Source organism: Mauremys reevesii, linkage group 27 (assembly GCF_016161935.1).
Source record: "Mauremys reevesii isolate NIE-2019 linkage group 27, ASM1616193v1, whole genome shotgun sequence".
Taxonomy (NCBI): Eukaryota; Metazoa; Chordata; order Testudines; family Geoemydidae; genus Mauremys; species Mauremys reevesii.
The window spans coordinates 143,519-160,584 of NC_052649.1; the positions used below are offsets into that span (position 1 = coordinate 143,519).

Here is a 17,066-nt window from a genome sequence, read left to right on the forward strand (position 1 = left end):
ACCTTCCGGAGGTGCATTGAGCCATGTGACTGGCATCTGTCAGTCGATGGCTCTTTCTCCTTTCCTGTACCGAGGGGGATTTTTCTGTGTAGATTAAATATATCACACGTGCTCTGTGTTTGTGGAGTGCGCCTTACACTCAGAGCGCAGCGCAATGAGGTTTGGTACCGAGTTTGCTCCACTGCCTTGGGCTGGCTGCACTGTTCGATTGCTCTGTGTCTCCTGGGGGGGGTCGCTGACACCCTGCTGTTCCCCTATTGCAAAGGGGAGCAGTCCCAGCTAGCTGGGAGAGACGTCCCAGTATGGAATGGGGGGGTGATACTGGTATGGGGGTTTTCAGCCATTTCTGTAAGGACACTGCAAGACACGCTGTGCCGTCCACGCTCTTGACCTTCCCCTGTGTTGGGGAGCTACAGTCCTGCTCTCCACGGTTGCTTCCCCACAGGATCCACCAAACTTGCCTGCCCATGTTCGGCTACAAGCACGTCCTGACGCTCACGGACGAGGTGACCCGCTTCAACGAGGAGGTGCGCAAGCAGAGCGTCTCGCGGAACCGCGATGCGCCCGAAGGGGGGTTCGACGCCATCATCCAAGCGACCGTCTGCGACGTAAGAGCTCTGGCCTGGGGCAGAGAAGGGTCACCAGGCGGGATGCTGTGGGCTGGGCATCTCGCAGTGCGGTGAGGCCAGCGGGACGTGCAGCAAGAGCAGGTGTGAGGGGCAGGGGGTTGAACGCTGAACATAGGAATTGGCAGGCTGGGTCAGAACAGAACAGTCTCTGGGACCGGTGCTGGATGCTTCAGAGGAAGGGGCATGGAACCCCAGAACGGACCATGGAATAACCTGCTCATCAGGGGAAATTCTTCCTGACCCCAAGGCAGTCAGTGCTGCTCATGCCCTGAAGCATCAGGGTGTCCCCTTTATTCATTTACATCCCTTCCTAATCATACCCCACATTTAGGAGTAGCCCATACTTCCTTGCTGGCTTGCCCCTGGCGCTGGTCACCCCTGATTGCTCCAGGTACCAGAGCTCAGGCCGTAACGGTAATGATGGCCTCCGCGGATGTCCAACGGTGCTAAGGTATAGAAAAGGCTGGGAACCCGCTCCTGTGTTTTGCTGCAGGAGAAGATTGGCTGGAGGAACGATGCTAGTCACCTGCTGGTGTTCACGACAGACGCCAAGACCCACATCGCTCTGGACGGGAGGCTGGCGGGGATCGTACAGCCCAACGACGGGCAGTGCCACATTGACAAGGATAATCTCTACTCGGCCTCCACCACGCTGGTAAACGCAGGGCCCTGCCTGCGGGTCGGGGAGGAGGGAAGCGGGTCCCTGTGGAACGTGGGAAGCTTGCGCACGAGAGCACACAGATAGATATGTGTGCATAGCTCTGTGTGTAAACGCAGGAGTGTGTGTGTGTGTGTGTAGTTGTGTGCACACACGTGGATGTTCGTGGGCCACGTGTGTGCACCTGTGTCCATGTAAGACAGTAGAGGGAGGATGTGTGCTGGTTGCAGGGCTCCCCCAGCCATGTCCCGGGGGAACAGCCTGTGGGATTGGGGTGTCCCTACCCCACTGGGATGGCAGCAAGAGGAGGTGCAGGCTGCTGAGGGCAGACAAAGCTCCGGCCTCCGGGGACAGGAGAGGAGGGGAATACAGGCCAGGCCGGCAGGGCCTGGTGAGACGTATTGTGCAATGGGGTTAGATGTCTCAGCACCTGCTGCGCCTGCGGAAGCGCCAGCCCTCAAGGCCTGACCACTCGTTTCTCTCCCCAGGATTATCCCTCGCTGGGCCTGATGACTGAGAAACTCTCCCAGAAAAACATCAACTTGATCTTTGCCGTGACGCAGGGCGTGGTCGGCCTCTACAAGGTGGCTGCTCCACGCTGGCCTCCCGGATGCCCCGCCCAGAGCCTAGGAAGCTCCGCCCCCAGTGGTGGCTCCCTCCCCTCCCCAGCAGCTGAGGAGCTCAGCACACCCAGGGCCACCCCGCATGACAGCTGGAGCTGCGAGCCGACCCCCTAGACATTCGCCGGCAGCCCCCAGGGCCAGGCCGTCGCGAGCCACCCATGGCCGATGAAAGGAGACACTGGGTCTGCTCCCCGGTGGCTAGAAACCCATTCGCAACCCCCTCCCAGACCGTCAATGACCCTCAGCTCTCCAGGCTCAGGTTTTATGGCCTGGCCACAGTCACCCAGCAAGACAGCGGCTGAGCCGGGAACAGAGCCCGGCTCTCCTGGCTCCCAGGCCAGCGCTCTGGCCACAGCCTCACCCTGCCTGTGTCTGCAAACGCTCCCCCCGCGGAGGTTTGACCCCCACCCCCCACCCCGGTGCACGCTGGGGCAGAGCTTTGGGCCACGTGGCAAATGCCGGGCTGATGCCCCGGCAGAGCAGCCGTGCTCCACAAAGCTAGCGAGCCGAGCTTAGCGCCAGGCCTTGGCACCGAACCTCCGGCTGTGTGTTTTCTTGCCAGAACTACAGCGAGCTGATTCCCGGCACCACCGTGGGGACCCTCTCCAGCGACTCCAGCAACGTCCTGCAGCTCATTCTGGAGTCCTATGGGGTGAGTGAGAGCAGTGGGGACTCCATGGCCCCTGGGACAACCTAGGGCATCCCCCAGGGCTGCTGCCTGCAGTAGTTTTGGGGGGGTTCCTACGGGGGTCTCCTCACTTGAGAGGAGCCTCATGTCGGAAGCAGAGCAAAATGGGGGTGGTGCTTCTGCAGGATCTCAGCCCTTAAAGAGGGACCTGCAAACACCCCCCCCACACACGCGCTGCATCAGAGCTCCAGCCCCGAGCAGCCCAGAGACACTCGCCAGCTGTTTGTACCTTGAGCAGGCTCCCCGACTCCAGCCGTGAACATCTGCCTTAGCGATGCACAGAGGAAGTGAGGTCATCCCATTCCCCACCTTGTCCCCTTCCCCTCCTCCCGGCAGACAGCCCGGCCCTCGGGCTGATGCCTCGGCGGCAGAGGAAGGACCTTTGGCGAGCGAGTCTTTTCCCAAGCGCCTCGGGGCCGTGCACCAAGCTCGCTGCTCTAGGAGAGCCTCCCTCTCTCCCTAGCAGGTCACCGGTTCCAGTCCAGCCCAGGGCGGTAGCTGAGGAGAGTTGTCACCATGTGACAGCTGCTTGGTGTGACCCCTGGGAGCTGGAGCCGGTTGGCCCTCTCTGCGTCTCCGTAGGCCTGCGTCTCTGCGCTGGCTACTGGTGAGAGCTCCCCCACTCCCAGTGCTCGGCTGGCCCCTCTCAATGCCCCGTTCCTCCCTCCCTCCCTCCAGAAAATCCGCTCCAAGGTGGAGCTGGAGGTGCGAGACCTGCCCGAGGAGCTGTCCCTCTCCTTCAACGCCACCTGCCTCAACGACGAGGTCATCCAGGGACTGAAGTCCTGCGTGGGACTCAAGATAGGAGACACGGTGAGTCTCGCCAGCTGGCGGCCGGCTGGGCGGGGGATCCAGCTGCAGGAGCTCCGGGATCATCCCCAGCCTCTGCCCCGCGGGAGAAGGCCCCAGCCTTGTAGTGTCTCCGTGGCAGGGCTCGGCTGGGCCGAATACCAAAGGGGATGCTGTGTAGCGCCTGCGGTTCTCTCCGAATGGCTCGCTGCCAGCCTGCGCTGCCCCATGTCGCCAGGCAGCGTCGGGTGGAACATGCCTGGAAGGGACGGGCTGGCGGCTCTGGGTTCAGGCCTTGCGGCCGGGCCACCCCGGCTGTGCTTGGAGCAGCCCTGCCTGAATCGAACCCCGGCGCTTCCCTCCCCAGGTGAGCTTCAGCATCGAGGCCAAGGTGCGGGGCTGCCCGCAGCAGCAGGAGAAATCCTTCACCATCAAGCCCGTGGGCTTCAAGGACAGCCTGACGGTGGTGGTGAACTTCGAGTGCAACTGCACCTGCGAGGAGCACGCCGAGCCCGACAGCCCCGCCTGCCACCAAGGCAACGGCACCTTCGAGTGCGGCGTGTGCCGCTGCTCCCCGGGCCGGCTGGGCTCCCGCTGCGAGTGCTCCGAGGAGGAATACAGCCCCACGCAGCAGGACAACTGCAGCCCCGGCCCGGGGCAGCCCCTGTGCAGCCAGCGGGGCGAGTGCCTCTGCGGCCAGTGCGTCTGCCACGCCAGCGGCTTCGGCAAGGTGACCGGCAAGTACTGCGAGTGCGACGACTTCTCCTGCGTCCGCTTCAAGGGCGAGATGTGCTCGGGTGAGTGGCCCCCGGCTCCGGCGTGCTAAGGGGTGCTCGGAGGGGCGGGGGGTTCCCGAGGCCGTGCTCTGCCCGGCTGTATTAGCACTCAGCCGGTGCTGGGTCTCAGATGCCGGGAGTCCTCCAAGATCTGATGGCAGCTCCCCTAAGAAAAAGGGGGGGTTCACTCTGGTTATATTCCAGCTTGTGTCATTCCACACGGGCTGCCTAAAATTCCTCCATCGGTGTTGTTGGCTGCAGGATGTCTATTGTTGTACAGTGCTGAGTAGCTGCTGCCAGGTCGTGTCCCTCCCCAGAGCTGGCTGCATTTCAGTGGCTTCACCGGAGCAGATGGCATGAGGAATGCCTGAGGAGACCCCTTGCCGCAGGGCAGGCTGGCCCCATTGCCATGCTCTCCCGTCCCGAGCCAGTCGGGTTAACGCCGCCTCTGTTTGTTTCTTTCCCTTGGCGGCTCTCACAGACGCAGCCAAGCGGAGCAGTGCAGGGTTCACGGCGGGAGCAGGCGGCGGGCCCGACTCAGAACAGCATGTCCTGAAAGGGGGCCAGCGAGCCCCTGCCCTGCTCCCTGAATGCTGGGAGACGCGTGCCCACACACAGCTCGCTCCAGAGAGAGCCCCCAGCCGCTCCCAGCAGAGCCCAGCCCAGCCCCACGGGGCAGCCACTTGACTCTGCAGCCATCAGCACTCGGGGAAGCCCCCAGATCCCCCAAGAGGCACCTGCCCCTGGGGCGCAGACCTTGGGGGTTCCCATAAGGTCCCTGGGAGCTGGTCTTTGAACCACCCTGCAAGGGAGAGACTCTGCCTCGGGGCTTTGCAGCCGGCTCCCGGGTTCCCCTTCACAGCCCAGTGCCCCCCCCCCGGCTGAGCTGAGCCCCCCCCCGGCCAGATTCCCCACTGGGCTCCTGTCCCTGGCACACCCAGCGCCCCCGTTGCTTTCTGCTCCGACCCCAGCACTGCCCCACCTCCCCCCGCCCCTCCCTTGGGGCCTCCTTATCGGCAGTGATTCGAGGCTTATCCCGCCCCAGCAATGGAGGCGAGGGGGGGGGCCCTGTTTTCCCCTAGCGAGCCCTCCGGAGCCTCCGTGGCAATGGGGGAGTGTCCCGGTGACTCACAGCGATAAGGACCGGCTCCCCCCGCCCCCCCCCCCCAGTGTACACACGCTTCCCTGGCTGTTGTGCAATGCAGTGACTCCGGATGTTTGGCCCAAGCTGGTTATCAGGACGATGACAAATTGATGACACCCGAGGAACAAACAAGCCATGGAGGGAAGGGGGTGAGCGGGCGGTTTATCACCCAGACAGGGGTCTGTCATCGCGGGGGAGAGGGTGGCAGCGGCAAAGCCCCATAATGGGCGGGGGAGGGGGAGCAGCCTACAGAGGGCCTGCTCTCAGTCACACTGCTGTCAATCCGGAGTCAATCCGGAGTCACTCTAGTAGGGGCTGAGAAGTTAACGAGATCAGCGTCGGGACCTTTCTTCGGAGCTCCTGGGTGGGGCTGGTCCGTATCTCGCATTCCTCCACCTTCCCCAATCTCTCGGTGCCGGTTGTGAAATTAAAATGGGGGCAAGAGGAAAGTTTATACTAACGTCCTTCTCCCGGATGCACCTGTCGGGCTACGTCTGCACCCCCGCAGTGTAACCATCCTCCCTCCATCCTGACCCACGGCACCCGCTACTCTTCCAGCCTGGGGCTCCCTGCACGTAGTTCTACCAATGCCCCTCGATGCTGACCACTCCCCCCCCCCAGCCTGCCCACCCGTAGCTCTCCCCAGGCCTGTCTGGCCAGTTTTCCTCGGGCTCATCTCTAGTTTCCCATTAGCTAAAAAGTGACACATTCAGTCCCTCCAGCAGCGATGCTGAGCCCCGGACAGTTTTCCCAAGGAAAGCCTAACCCAGGGGCTGCGGTCCCACTCCCAACCGCAGCGACCGGCAGGATTCCCCAGTGCTCCAATGAGGGCAGGGGCCGGGTCGGCTTCGGTGTGGGTCCAACACTCCAGCTCGGTTTGCTGGGATCTTTGGGGCCAGAACCAAACCCCACAAGCCAAACGGCCCCAGGCTCGGAGAGGATTTGAACCTGGGTCTCCAGGAACCTGGGTCTGTTTCTGGAGCAGCCCTACCCAAGGAGGGGCCCTAGGACTTAGGGGAGGAAGTGAGCGAGAGTCCAGCCAAGCGTCTTTCGCTTTCTAGACTCATTCCAAACTGGCAGAGAAACGCCCCGTGGCCCAGACTCGGCGCTGCCTCACGCCATCCCCGGGGAGCCGGACTGGGGCAGAGTCCCAGGCAGCTTTGCAATGAGCTGCGGGGTTCAGCTCCCAGCGGGGTGGTTTGTTTTACAAAGGGCCCGGCTAACAGATGCGTCGCAACGTCAGGGGACGTCAACAGGGGGGCCTGTGGCTGCCCATCGGGACTAGCACGGGGGGGCTGCAGGCCAGGATAAGGCGGCAAAGCTGCTGGTGGAGACTGGGATAGCAGAGGGTGGTGCCGGTCAAGAGGGAGGTGCATTGGCAGAGCCGTGTGGGGCGGTCAGGCCTGATGGGTCCTGGCAGGCCCCAGCCTGGATTAGCCCCTCGCTTTCCAGGGCCTCCCAGCCCTGTCGATATCCCAAGGCCCTGGGAAGCCAGGCAAGCCCAGGCGGGCGGCCTGGGGTCACACCTCACGCCCTTGCGTTCACCCGCAGGCCACGGGCAGTGCAGCTGCGGGGACTGCCTGTGCGACTCGGACTGGACCGGGGAGTATTGCAACTGCACCACGCGCACCGACACCTGCATGTCCAGCAACGGCCTGGTGTGCAGCGGGCACGGCCACTGCCAGTGCGGGAAATGCGAGTGCACCCAGGCCGGCTCCTACGGGGACACCTGCGAGAAGTGCCCCACCTGCCCCGACGCCTGCACCATCAAGAAGTGAGTGGGGCTGGGGCGGGCGGAGCTGGCGCTGCTCGCTTGGGTTCTGGGCGGCGGGGATCTCAGCGGGTGGCGCTGGCGTGGGCTCAGTGCATGGCTCCGGCTGGCACCTCATTGGGAAGGGTCTAGACTTTGTGGGATGCTGTGATTGCAATCGGGGGTGGGGGGCAGGTTTGTGAGACCCTGATGCCATGAGGCGGCCGATCGTCCAGCGTGAAATCAGGGTGGATGCAGGGCAAAGGGTCTCTCCTGCGTGGGAGAGTCACAATCAGGGTCCCCCTCCCTGGGATCCCTGGGGGAAGCCTCCCACGCACCCAGGGGCACTTTGCAGGAGGCAGGGTCGAGACCAGTGGCCGTGTCAGGGGCCAGGCCCCATTGGGGAGCACAGGGGATCCCCGCTGGGAAGCAGGGACAGAGGATGGGGAACAATGTGAAGCAGTTGGGGTGATTGGGGGGGACCCTTCTCCCCTGGAGCTGCACCTACATCCCCTGATGTTCCTGTCCTTCGTCACTCTTTCCTCCTCAGGGACTGCGTGGAGTGTAAGAAGTTCGAGAGGGGGACGCTGATGGAGCAGCAAACCTGCAGCTACACCTGCCGTGACGAGATCGAGCTGGTGCAGGAACTCGGTGAGCGCGGGAGGAGCTGGGCTCTCAGCCGCGGCCTCAGACATCGGCTGCTCGGTGCTGAGCCGAGAACGCCCGGCAGGGTGGTGGATCATTGGCGTTTGTTGCCACTGAGTGTCACTAGCACCCGTTAGCCTCGCCTGACCTCTGCTTGGGCCACCTGCCTGATGCAGCCGGAGCTCAGCGCCCTGGCCGCCGAGCATCGTTCCGCCCCGCGTGGCCGGCCCCAGCCTCCTTCCCCGCGGCGCTGGCCAGGAAAGCGACTACAGAATGGGGGCCCCGTCCCGCTCCCGTTGAGCTCTGCGGGAGGTGGGCCCTGCCGTCCGTAGGAGCAGGAGCAGAGCCTGGTGGGTGCCCCTGGGGATTTCACACCTTGCTCAGCCAGGCCCAGCCAGCGCCGGGATCCTGGTGCCCCCGCAGCAGCGGCCGCTCTGAGCAGCGGGTCCGGAGCTCTCGGTAATAACCCCAGCGCTGAGGGGATCTCACAGCAGGATTCGGCTCCTGTTTCAGCCTAGGACCTTCTTCCCCGTTTAGACAAAGCCTACGGGGAACTCGCAGGCCCGGCCCCAGCTTCGCTGTCTGCCCAGCGGGGCAGCGTCCGCTTAACCCCGCCCGGGGCGCACGGGTTGGGCTGACGGCCTCTCCTTCGCCCCCCGCAGGTGACACAGGTAAAGACGCGGTGAACTGCACCTACAAGGATGAGGATGACTGCGTGGTGCGGTTTCAGTATTATGAGGACTCCAGCGGGAAATCCATCCTCTACGTGATCGAGGAGCGAGGTGAGGCAGGGAGCGAGCGACGGCCCAGGAGGGTTAGCCCCGGGCTGGCCCCGCTCCTGCCGCTGGGAGCGGGGATACGCAGCCAGGCGCCCCGGAGGAACCCAGCTGCTGGATGGGATCTCCGCAGGGCAGGTCGGCTGCCCTGGCTCTCTCCAGCCTGGGCAGCTGCTTCCTGTCCGGGCGGGTGTCACAGGGCGGGGCGGCAGCTTGAGCCGACAGCTTTGAATCCCGCTAGCAGTGAAGCTGCGGCAGCTGCGGAGCCCGGGGTGCTGGGCGGATTTGTACAGCTCCGGACCCAAGCTGCTTTCACGCCCTGTGATCACAGGCCGGACGTGCCCTGGGAGTAAACAGCAGCTAGGCCAGGGATAATAGGCAGGGTGTGAATTTCAGGCCAGGCCTGTTTCATACAGGGGGGGGAGGTTTATGGCACACTGCAGGGACAGGACCTGAGCTGCTGGGGTGTAGGTTTCATGCTCCCCTTTCTCCCTTGAACCCAGCCCCTGCCATTCACTGGCTCCTGAGAAGCAAGTGGTGCGGCCAGTGGGAATTCACCCGGGAATCAGGGAGGAGTTGGCATCCGGTGCCCCGGTGGCTGCTCCGCTGGTTGTCCAGCTCTTCTGGGGGCTCCTTCTCTCCCCCTTTTTGGTTAATTCTCTGTCCTGCATCTGCCCTTTTATCCTAATCCACTTCTGAGACCCCCCCTTCACCCTCGGCCAGGAGACACAGGTCCCCGGCTCATGACGGAGCTGGAGACACGCCAGATCCAGCCCACCGGCCAGGATCTGAATTCAGCAAACTGGCGATCGTCCCCGACGGGTTCCCCAGGGAAGTGGGGTACAGCACGCAGGGGGGCTGCTTAGGAGGTCTCCCCATGGCTGGGTGATGTGGATTTAATTTCTAAAGGCAAGAGGCGTTCTAATGAATAAAGCAGGAGCCGGGGGTCAGGCCGGCTCGGTTCTAGTATTGTTTATATGACAGTAGTACCGAACGGGGGAGGGTGTTTACACACATCCCGAGGGAAGGGCCAGACCATGTTGTTTCCCAATGCTGACGAGGAGCAGGCTCAGCGTCCTAATGCTGCGGGGTGTTGTTGGGAAATCCCAGGGACTAGCGCCAAGCAGTTAGCCCACATTACGTGCCAGCCTCCGCGCCGCGGGCGGCAACCAGCCTTTCCTTCCCCTAGGGGCTACAGGCCCTTCTGTGGTCGGATTCCTCCCTGGCATTTTTCGGAGGCTGAATATGATGATCTGAAACGATTCTGCCTCGTGTCTGGCGGCCCCGGCTCAGGAGCGGCTTCGGGCCAGGGTAGCTGGAGCCCGGGTGGGCTCTGGTGTCCGTCACCCAGCTGCAACCTTCCGTGCTTCGCGCCGCCGGGAGAGCGAGACCCCTCCCCTTGCGTTCGGCACATGCAACCGAAACATGAGCAACAGAACAAATAACTCTGTGGACGCGCTAGGGGGACCAGACAGCAAATGTGAAAAATCAGGACGGGGGGTGGGGGGTAATAGGAGCCTATATAAGAAAAAGACCCCAAACTCGGGACTGTCCCTATAAAATCAGGACATCTGGTCACCCTCGGACATGATCCATTTCCTCCTCCAGGCCCTGTTCATACAGACTGGCCCCACGTAATGAGTTCAGGTCCGTCAGCTTCCCCAGATGTCCGTGGGGGGTGGAAAGTCTTGGCAATCTCTCAGCCCCTTGGGCTCTGCTGCGGCCGCTTTCTGCCAGCGCGACCAGCCCCTGGGGGATACCTGGCTGACCGGCCTTCGGCCAAGAGAACGGCATGGCGGGAGCAGGCCAGAGCAGGATTTAGAGCCGCCGTTTGCCTGTCCTGGCTGGTGCGGCTCAGGGCCTGAGCGTCTGAGAGGGCTGAGTGAGAACGTGACTGGATTGTTTCACGCCATTCAGCACAGGGACTTCCTGTCTCCATCTCCCCGTGCTGCTGCTTTGCTCGGCACTTCCCTGCAGCCAGCGTGGGCTGCACAGACCAGCCGTCTCCCCCGGCCCGGCCCTGCCTGGTCTCCACAGCTCAGTAGAGTGGGCGCACGTCGGGGGGCCGAGCTCAGGAGAGACCTCGCCCCGTGCAGAGAACGCCTGGGGCTCCCCAGCTTTGCACTGACCCCTCTGCACTGCAGCATAATCTGGGGGAGCCTCGGGGCTCTTTCGGCCCCAGCCTGGGGCATGGACAGAAGCAGGGTGTCCCCTGCGCGGGAGGGGTATAACACCACGCAGACCCCCCCAGCAGGAGGCAGCCGCTGCCCTGGTGCATCCCATCGCAGGGGGCCGCTGGCATCCCCAGCCTTTCCCCGAGCGCCTTGGAAAGCAGAGGCAGGAAAGCAGCTGCCAGGTGTAATTACAGCCTGGCTGCCGAGCGCCGGGCCTGACAGACAGGAGGGCAAAGGTGGTGCAGGTTTGTTTGGGTTGCACGTCGCGTCAGAGGCTGGGGAGCGGGTGTGTCCCCTCCTCCGTCAGACACGGCCACACCCAGGAGGTGTTAGCAGACGCCGGCTCAGGACGGGGCGGGGGCGGTGCAGAGCCAACCTGCCCGGTGCGGGGGAGGAAGTTTCAGACAGATGGAAACAAGCAAAGCCGCAAGAACCGCGGCCCCTCAGGGGGTGTTAGAAGCCAGGGAACTCCACCTACCCTGCCCCCAGCCCTGGAGCCTTTCGTTCCCCAAGGGGAGCAGGTGCCAGGCAGCATCCCGTGTCCTCCGCGATTGCCAGCTGCCTCGCCCATCAGGCGTGTGGAGGAAAGCAGGTTAACGAGAGGGGACCGGCTGGCTCCAGCCAGATGTATGACCGGCCCCCGTTCTCAGAGCATCAGGGCACCTCCCAGTCTGTACCGCGGTCACCCTCCCAGCACCCTGGGCGGCAGGGCACGGCTCATAGCTCGGTGGTTTGAGCATTGGCCTGCTAAACCCAGGGTTGTGAGCTCAACCCTTGAGGGGCCCTTTAGGGATCTGGGGCAAAAATCTGGGGATTGGACTAGATGAGCCGAAGTCTCTCCCAACCCTGATAGTGTGTGATTCCCTGTTACGGGCAGGGCAGGGAGGCTCAGGTCCCTGCTGCTGCAGGCTGTGCCCCTTGCGTTTCTAGCTGTGGGATGCGAAGCCAGCGTGAGACACTTGGGAACATCCAGGCTTTAGCCTAAGGTTGCATAACCTGGAGCGCCCTGGCCCTGCAGACGCATCGGCTGCGGCGTTCCAAGGAGCCAGAGGGAGCGAGGGTGCATTGCAGGGGGATTTGGGTGCCAGGCCAACCTCACCTGTCGGCCCAAGAGTAACTCCAGGGGGCTGCTTCAGTGCCGGACCCGGCCCTGCATGTGGGCGAAATGCTGCCCTCTCGCAGCACAGGATGAGAGACCCGCTACTGCTGCCGGCGGAAGAAGCTCAGCTGCAGTGGATGCGCTGGGTTAAGCAGGGAATGGCCGAGCACTAATTCCCTCCTTCCCTTGCCAGACTGTCCCAAGGGGCCGGACATCCTGATGGTTCTGCTCCTGGTGGCGGGGGCCATCCTGCTCATCGGCCTAGTCACCCTGTTCATCTGGAAGCTCCTGATCACCGTCCACGACCGGCGGGAGTTCGCCAAGTTCGAGGAAGAGAGGGCCCGGGCCAAATGGGACACGGTACGGGTGGGGTGGGCAGCCCGCCCCTCTCCCGCCAGCACGGGGTGGGGGGGTGACGGCGCTCGGCTGCCACCCCCCGTCGGGGCAACGTGGGGGATTCAGGCAGGAACCCAGATGCCCTGGGTATCTGGGCCTGGCGGGTCAGAGGGGACCTGGGTAGGTGCTGGGGAGCCAGGAGATGCTCTGGCAGGAAGGGTGCTGGGAGGGGACGATCAAGGGCCTTGGGGAGGGGGAGCCCAAGTCTGGCCATGGGGCACTGCCCTCCGGACACCTGCCAGTCAGCAGGGCTGTGCGCATGCAGGAGAGACTGTCCCCGCGGCCTCCCCCGTCCCCAGCACGTCCTTCTGACTCACTCCCCTCCTGCTTTTCCATCCCTGCGCCGGCCCGGCCCAGCCGGAAAGGCTGAGACACGGAGTGCGGGGAATTCGGCACCAAAGGGGGAGGGGGGCGGCTGGGGCAGTGGAAGATCGTCCCGTCCCCCCCCACCCCCGAGGTTCGAGGCAGCTCTGCACCTCTCCAGGGGCCCCCGCAGGGCACGAGCGGCTGATGAAATTATTAGGCCCCGTTCTTTGAAATCCAGCAGTGCTGGTAACAGTGATCCTGGCCGCCCGGCGTAGAGCCGGACCCTGGGCAAAACTCCCTGCCCACGGCGCTGACCACCTACCCCAGCCCTGGGCTCCCCGGCCCTGGGCTCCCCACCCCCAGCTCTCCCGTGCCCCTCAATCCCGACCTGCAGCCCCCTGCTACCCCGGCCCTGAGCTCCCCACCCCCAGCTCTGCCAGTGCCCCTCAATCCCAACCTGCAGCCCCCTGCTACCCCGGCCCTGGGCTCCCCACCCCCAGCTCTGCCGGTGCCCCTCAATCCTGACCCCAGCCCCCGGCTACCCCAGCCCTGGGCTCCCCACCCCCAGCTCTGCCAGTGCCCCTCAATCCCGACCCGCAGCTCCCTACTGTTTAGTGGTGCAAGCGCTGGGAGGGAGGAGGGAGAAGCAGGATGCGGCAGCCCGCTCAGGGGAGGAGGCAGAGGCGCAGGTGAGCTGGAGTGGGGCGGGGGGGGGGCCTATGCGTAGGGTCAGGAGGCCTCAGTTTCCCCATCTATAAAGGGGAGATGATGCTATTTACCTTCCCTGGGTGCTTTGCGGCCTGCTGGCGAGCAGGCCTGTGTGACATGACATCTGTTTGTGTTTCTGTTACAGGCCAACAACCCCTTATACAAAGGCGCCACCTCCACCTTCACGAACATCACATACCGCGGGAATTCGTAAGGAGGCCGCCTTCCCCTCCCCCGGCGCCGGCCCTGGGACCCGCTCCGGAGCAGGGACGTTTCCCGTTTACGGACGAGCCGGCGCGGGCGCGTCTGTGTAATTTAATGACGATCCCTCCGGCAGGCGCCAAGGACCTGGGGTCCGTGTCACTCCACTGTATCGCAGGGCTGGGCCCCTCCAGCCACATCACTGTCCCGTCGCTACCTCGGCGTGCCTGGGGGCGGGCCCGGCCTGCCTTCTGCACACGGAACAAGGAGCAGCCAGCCTCGCCGTGGCGGGCGTGCGGGCCGGCCGCGGGGACTGGGAGCTCCCTTCCAGATGGGGCTACTCGCGGCTGAGCCTGACGCAGGCTGGATGAGAACAGCCCGGCCTCAGCCCGGCTCCCTGCCTTTCTCCAGCCAGCAAGGGAAAGCTCTGAACGGCTTGGCCAGGAGTCCCTGTGGGGCACGTTCTGCACGCGACTGGCCCCGCCTGGGCGCTGCTCCCCCTCCTGGCCCGCTAGCAAGACGCCGGACCTGCTCCCGGCCCATCACAGGCTCCTGGCTCTGGCCCGGCTGCTTCCTAGGAAGAGAGAAACCACGCGAGCCCCGAGAATGCCCTGGCCAGGCCGCGTGCTGCTTCCCCCACCGTCCCCCTGCGTTTGTACACAAAGCAGATGATTGTAGCATCGGCTCTGCCAGTGCCCCTGCTGGGCCAAGGCCCCTGTGTCAGCTCTCGCCCCTGTGACACAGGGGAGCACAAGGGGCTGGGACACCAGCTCCCCCCAGACCTGCCCCACCCCAGCCTAGATCCACCAGGATCTCCAGCCCCCAGCAAGTAGCCTGGTGTGTCACACAGGGCCACCCCGTGCCTCGGTTTCCCCCCCTGTACCATGATGCTGATGCGCCTTTGCCGTCCAGCGCTGGGAAGTGCTAGCTAGTGGTCAGGCAAAGAAACGAATAAGGGGGGCTCCAGCCACTGGCCTGCGGCCAAATGTCACTGCCAGGACGTGGGACACTGGGGAATCGGCCCCTGGGACACAACCTCTTCTCGCTCTCCCTGGAACGGCAGCCAAAGATGGGGGCGAGCTTCCTGCCACGGGGCTAGCGCAAGAGAGGCGGGTTCTCCTCCTGATCCTGCCACCGGCTCCCTGCACGACCTGGACTGTGCCACGCCAGGCCTCAGTTTCCCCATCTGCCAAAAATGGGTCTCCTGGCCCGTACCTACCTCTCCGGGGGCTTGCAGGGCTTTGTGAGTGAATGTTAAAGGGCTTTCAGAGCCTCAGCTGGACGGTGTTCCAGCCAGGATACGGGAGATTGTCACCCCACCAGTGGTTTTGGGGGGCAAAGGGAAGGGGGAACATTGTCAGCTTTCCAGGCCTGAGCTGGGGAGCGAATTCCCCTCCGTGCAGGACAGCGGCCAAGGCCTGTTTTCGGGCTGTGCCCGGAACCCCGCGCTGCCCTGGTAGCTACTCTGCAGACCAAGCAGCGGCAGAGTCAGACACGCTACCCCCTGCCCTGGATGGGCACCAGCACTGCCCCCTCCTGCCAGGGCAAGGAGCTACCCCCCAGCTCTTCCCTCCTGAGCAGCTGCAACCCCCAGAGGCTGCAGCACGGGGCAGGGATGGCTGGCTCCCATGCCCAGCTCCGCTCTAGCTTCTGTACCCTCCCTTTGGAGTCTAGACTACGTCAACCCAGGCTAGGCACAAGGAGCCCCCCCGATCTCCCAGAGGCACCCGCAGGGCAATGGGGGTGGGGCTCTGATGCCTGCTGAGAACAAGGGTAAGATCCCGAGGGCTGGGGAGAGGAGGGGAGTTTGGGTCTCCCCAGGGCGCAACTGAGATCGGCCCAACCTCAGACTTTTCATACAGCACCAAATAAAAAAGTTTTGCACTAACGAGGGTCTGGTCTTTAGCTGCAGGCTGTGGGGGCAGCGCCTGGCGGCAGCGCTGGCAGCTCCTGGGGGCGGCTGCGGGCAGCAGCGAGCGCTGAGTGAATAATGAATTGGGCAGGCGCTGGCAAGTTCAAAAAGTCGGGGAAAAAATAGTTTTTGGTCAGACAGTGAATTTTTCGACAGTTTCAGCGAATGGGAACGTGGGCGGGGAATGGGGTTGGATTGCCCAGGATGTTTTTGTTTTGACCAAATCAAAGCAACCGGGGCCAATTTTAAAAAATGAATTGGAAGGAAATTTGGAACTGAAACGTTGGGGGTTGGGGTTGGTTTGTTTCTGCCAGAGCCCTGACGCGCACTGCTCCCTGCAGCCGCTTGCCTCTTTATTCGGGGCTGGGGGAGCCTCAGTCAGGGATCAGGCTCCGTCTGGCCCCGGGCCGGATGAACGAAACGCCCCGGGGTGCAAAGAAAAGGGAAGCACAAGGTGGGCGGGGATTCCCCTGCTCCTGCCACGCCAGGCTGCAGCTGGCTTCTGGCCCCTCTAACGAGTGTGACTCCGGATTCAAATGCTCTCAACTTTGGGGCAGATCCACCCGGGACATTCAGCCCGTGCTCTGGCCTGCAGGAACTGGTATCTCGGCTGAGCGTTACGGGCCAGAACGGTGGGGACATCTAGTGGCCACTCAGGGCGATGAGGGGCAGGTTTTGAGACGGCAGTTTGCACGGCCTGCTGCTCGGGTGGGGAGATCTGCGACCGTCCCCTCCTTTGCTGCGCGAGCAAGCCCGGCATTAACAATGGCGTTTAAAAGCGAAGATTCTGGGGGACAAACAGCAGCAGAGGGGCCGCCGGGTGCCAAGCCCTGGCAGCGAGGGTCTGGCTGCACCCAGTCAAACTGACCCTGGGGTTCTCTGCAGCAAGCGGCCTGGGATGGAGAGGGTGGAGCGCCGAGAAGAGTGAAACGGGCGTAGATGTTGAGCCAGTGTTACGTACTGAGTTCCCCTTCTTGCACTGAGCCAGCGTTCTGCCTTCTCGGGCCTGGGCAGAAAACATAACACACAGTTAAACCGCAGGGCAATTGTCTGAACTCCCTGAGCGGAGGCCTTAACAGGCCCCAGTCGGCTTCCGACCGAGTCCTGCACAGGGACTTTGTGTGTGTGTTTCCAATGGACACAGACTACGTCGTAAATAGCACTCGGAACCCTTCCACAGCCCTTTTAAACAACGGCTACCGGGCAGGCAAGCTACTGGCAGCCTGCCTCACGGTGTTACTCTGGCCTATCTCCGGGCAGGGTTTCAGCATTTCCCCATCTCGGCTTTAGCAAACCAACTCCCCTGGGCTCTTCTGTCGGAGGTGAGCTCCCGGTCTCCGTGTGTGGCCATGCCAGGGGGCGGGTGCCACTAGGACTTTTCAGAGCCGGGGAAGTGGGGCAGCCTGGGGACCCCCACAGCGAGCAGCATCCCAGCCAGGGGGTTAGCACCTGACTGGTCTTCTCAGTTGCTGGTGAAACTAGCCTGTGTCAAAGCAGTATAGGGACTAGGACCCACACTACGCAGCATGTCTCTTGATCCTGTGTCAATCAGCCGCTGGGGCCACGGGCGCTGTCTTTAACGGTTACAGTTATAAGTTCTCCACCCCCAGGCTCTGCTGGGCCGCTCCCTGATAGCGAAGGCCTGGAACCTGCAAGATGGCTTACCCTGAATGAACACTGCACAGCTTCGGAAACAGCTAGTCCGTGCAGCAGAATGGTCACGATAGGGGTAACCGGGTTAGCTGGGTAATTATGGGCTGGAGGCAAGCCATGCTTCCCCCGCCCCCCAGCT

At 63.3% G+C, this 17,066-nt stretch overlaps 1 protein-coding gene across 2 annotated transcripts in view; it reads left to right on the plus strand.

Moving 5' to 3' along the window:
* The window catches only part of ITGB3 (integrin subunit beta 3), a 40,178-nt gene extending 24,937 nt beyond the window's left edge, over positions 1-15,241 (plus strand). For both annotated transcript variants that reach the window (XM_039516777.1, XM_039516778.1), the window contains exons 5-15: positions 446-608; positions 1,123-1,284; positions 1,776-1,871; positions 2,473-2,562; positions 3,277-3,411; positions 3,755-4,184; positions 6,859-7,081; positions 7,608-7,708; positions 8,365-8,484; positions 11,945-12,111; positions 13,307-15,241. In XM_039516777.1, the coding sequence (XP_039372711.1) occupies positions 446-608; positions 1,123-1,284; positions 1,776-1,871; positions 2,473-2,562; positions 3,277-3,411; positions 3,755-4,184; positions 6,859-7,081; positions 7,608-7,708; positions 8,365-8,484; positions 11,945-12,111; positions 13,307-13,375 (1,756 nt within the window). In that variant the 3' untranslated portion in view covers positions 13,376-15,241. The remainder of the gene's footprint in view (positions 1-445; positions 609-1,122; positions 1,285-1,775; positions 1,872-2,472; positions 2,563-3,276; positions 3,412-3,754; positions 4,185-6,858; positions 7,082-7,607; positions 7,709-8,364; positions 8,485-11,944; positions 12,112-13,306) is intronic.
* Positions 15,242-17,066: the final 1,825 nt, after the last annotated feature.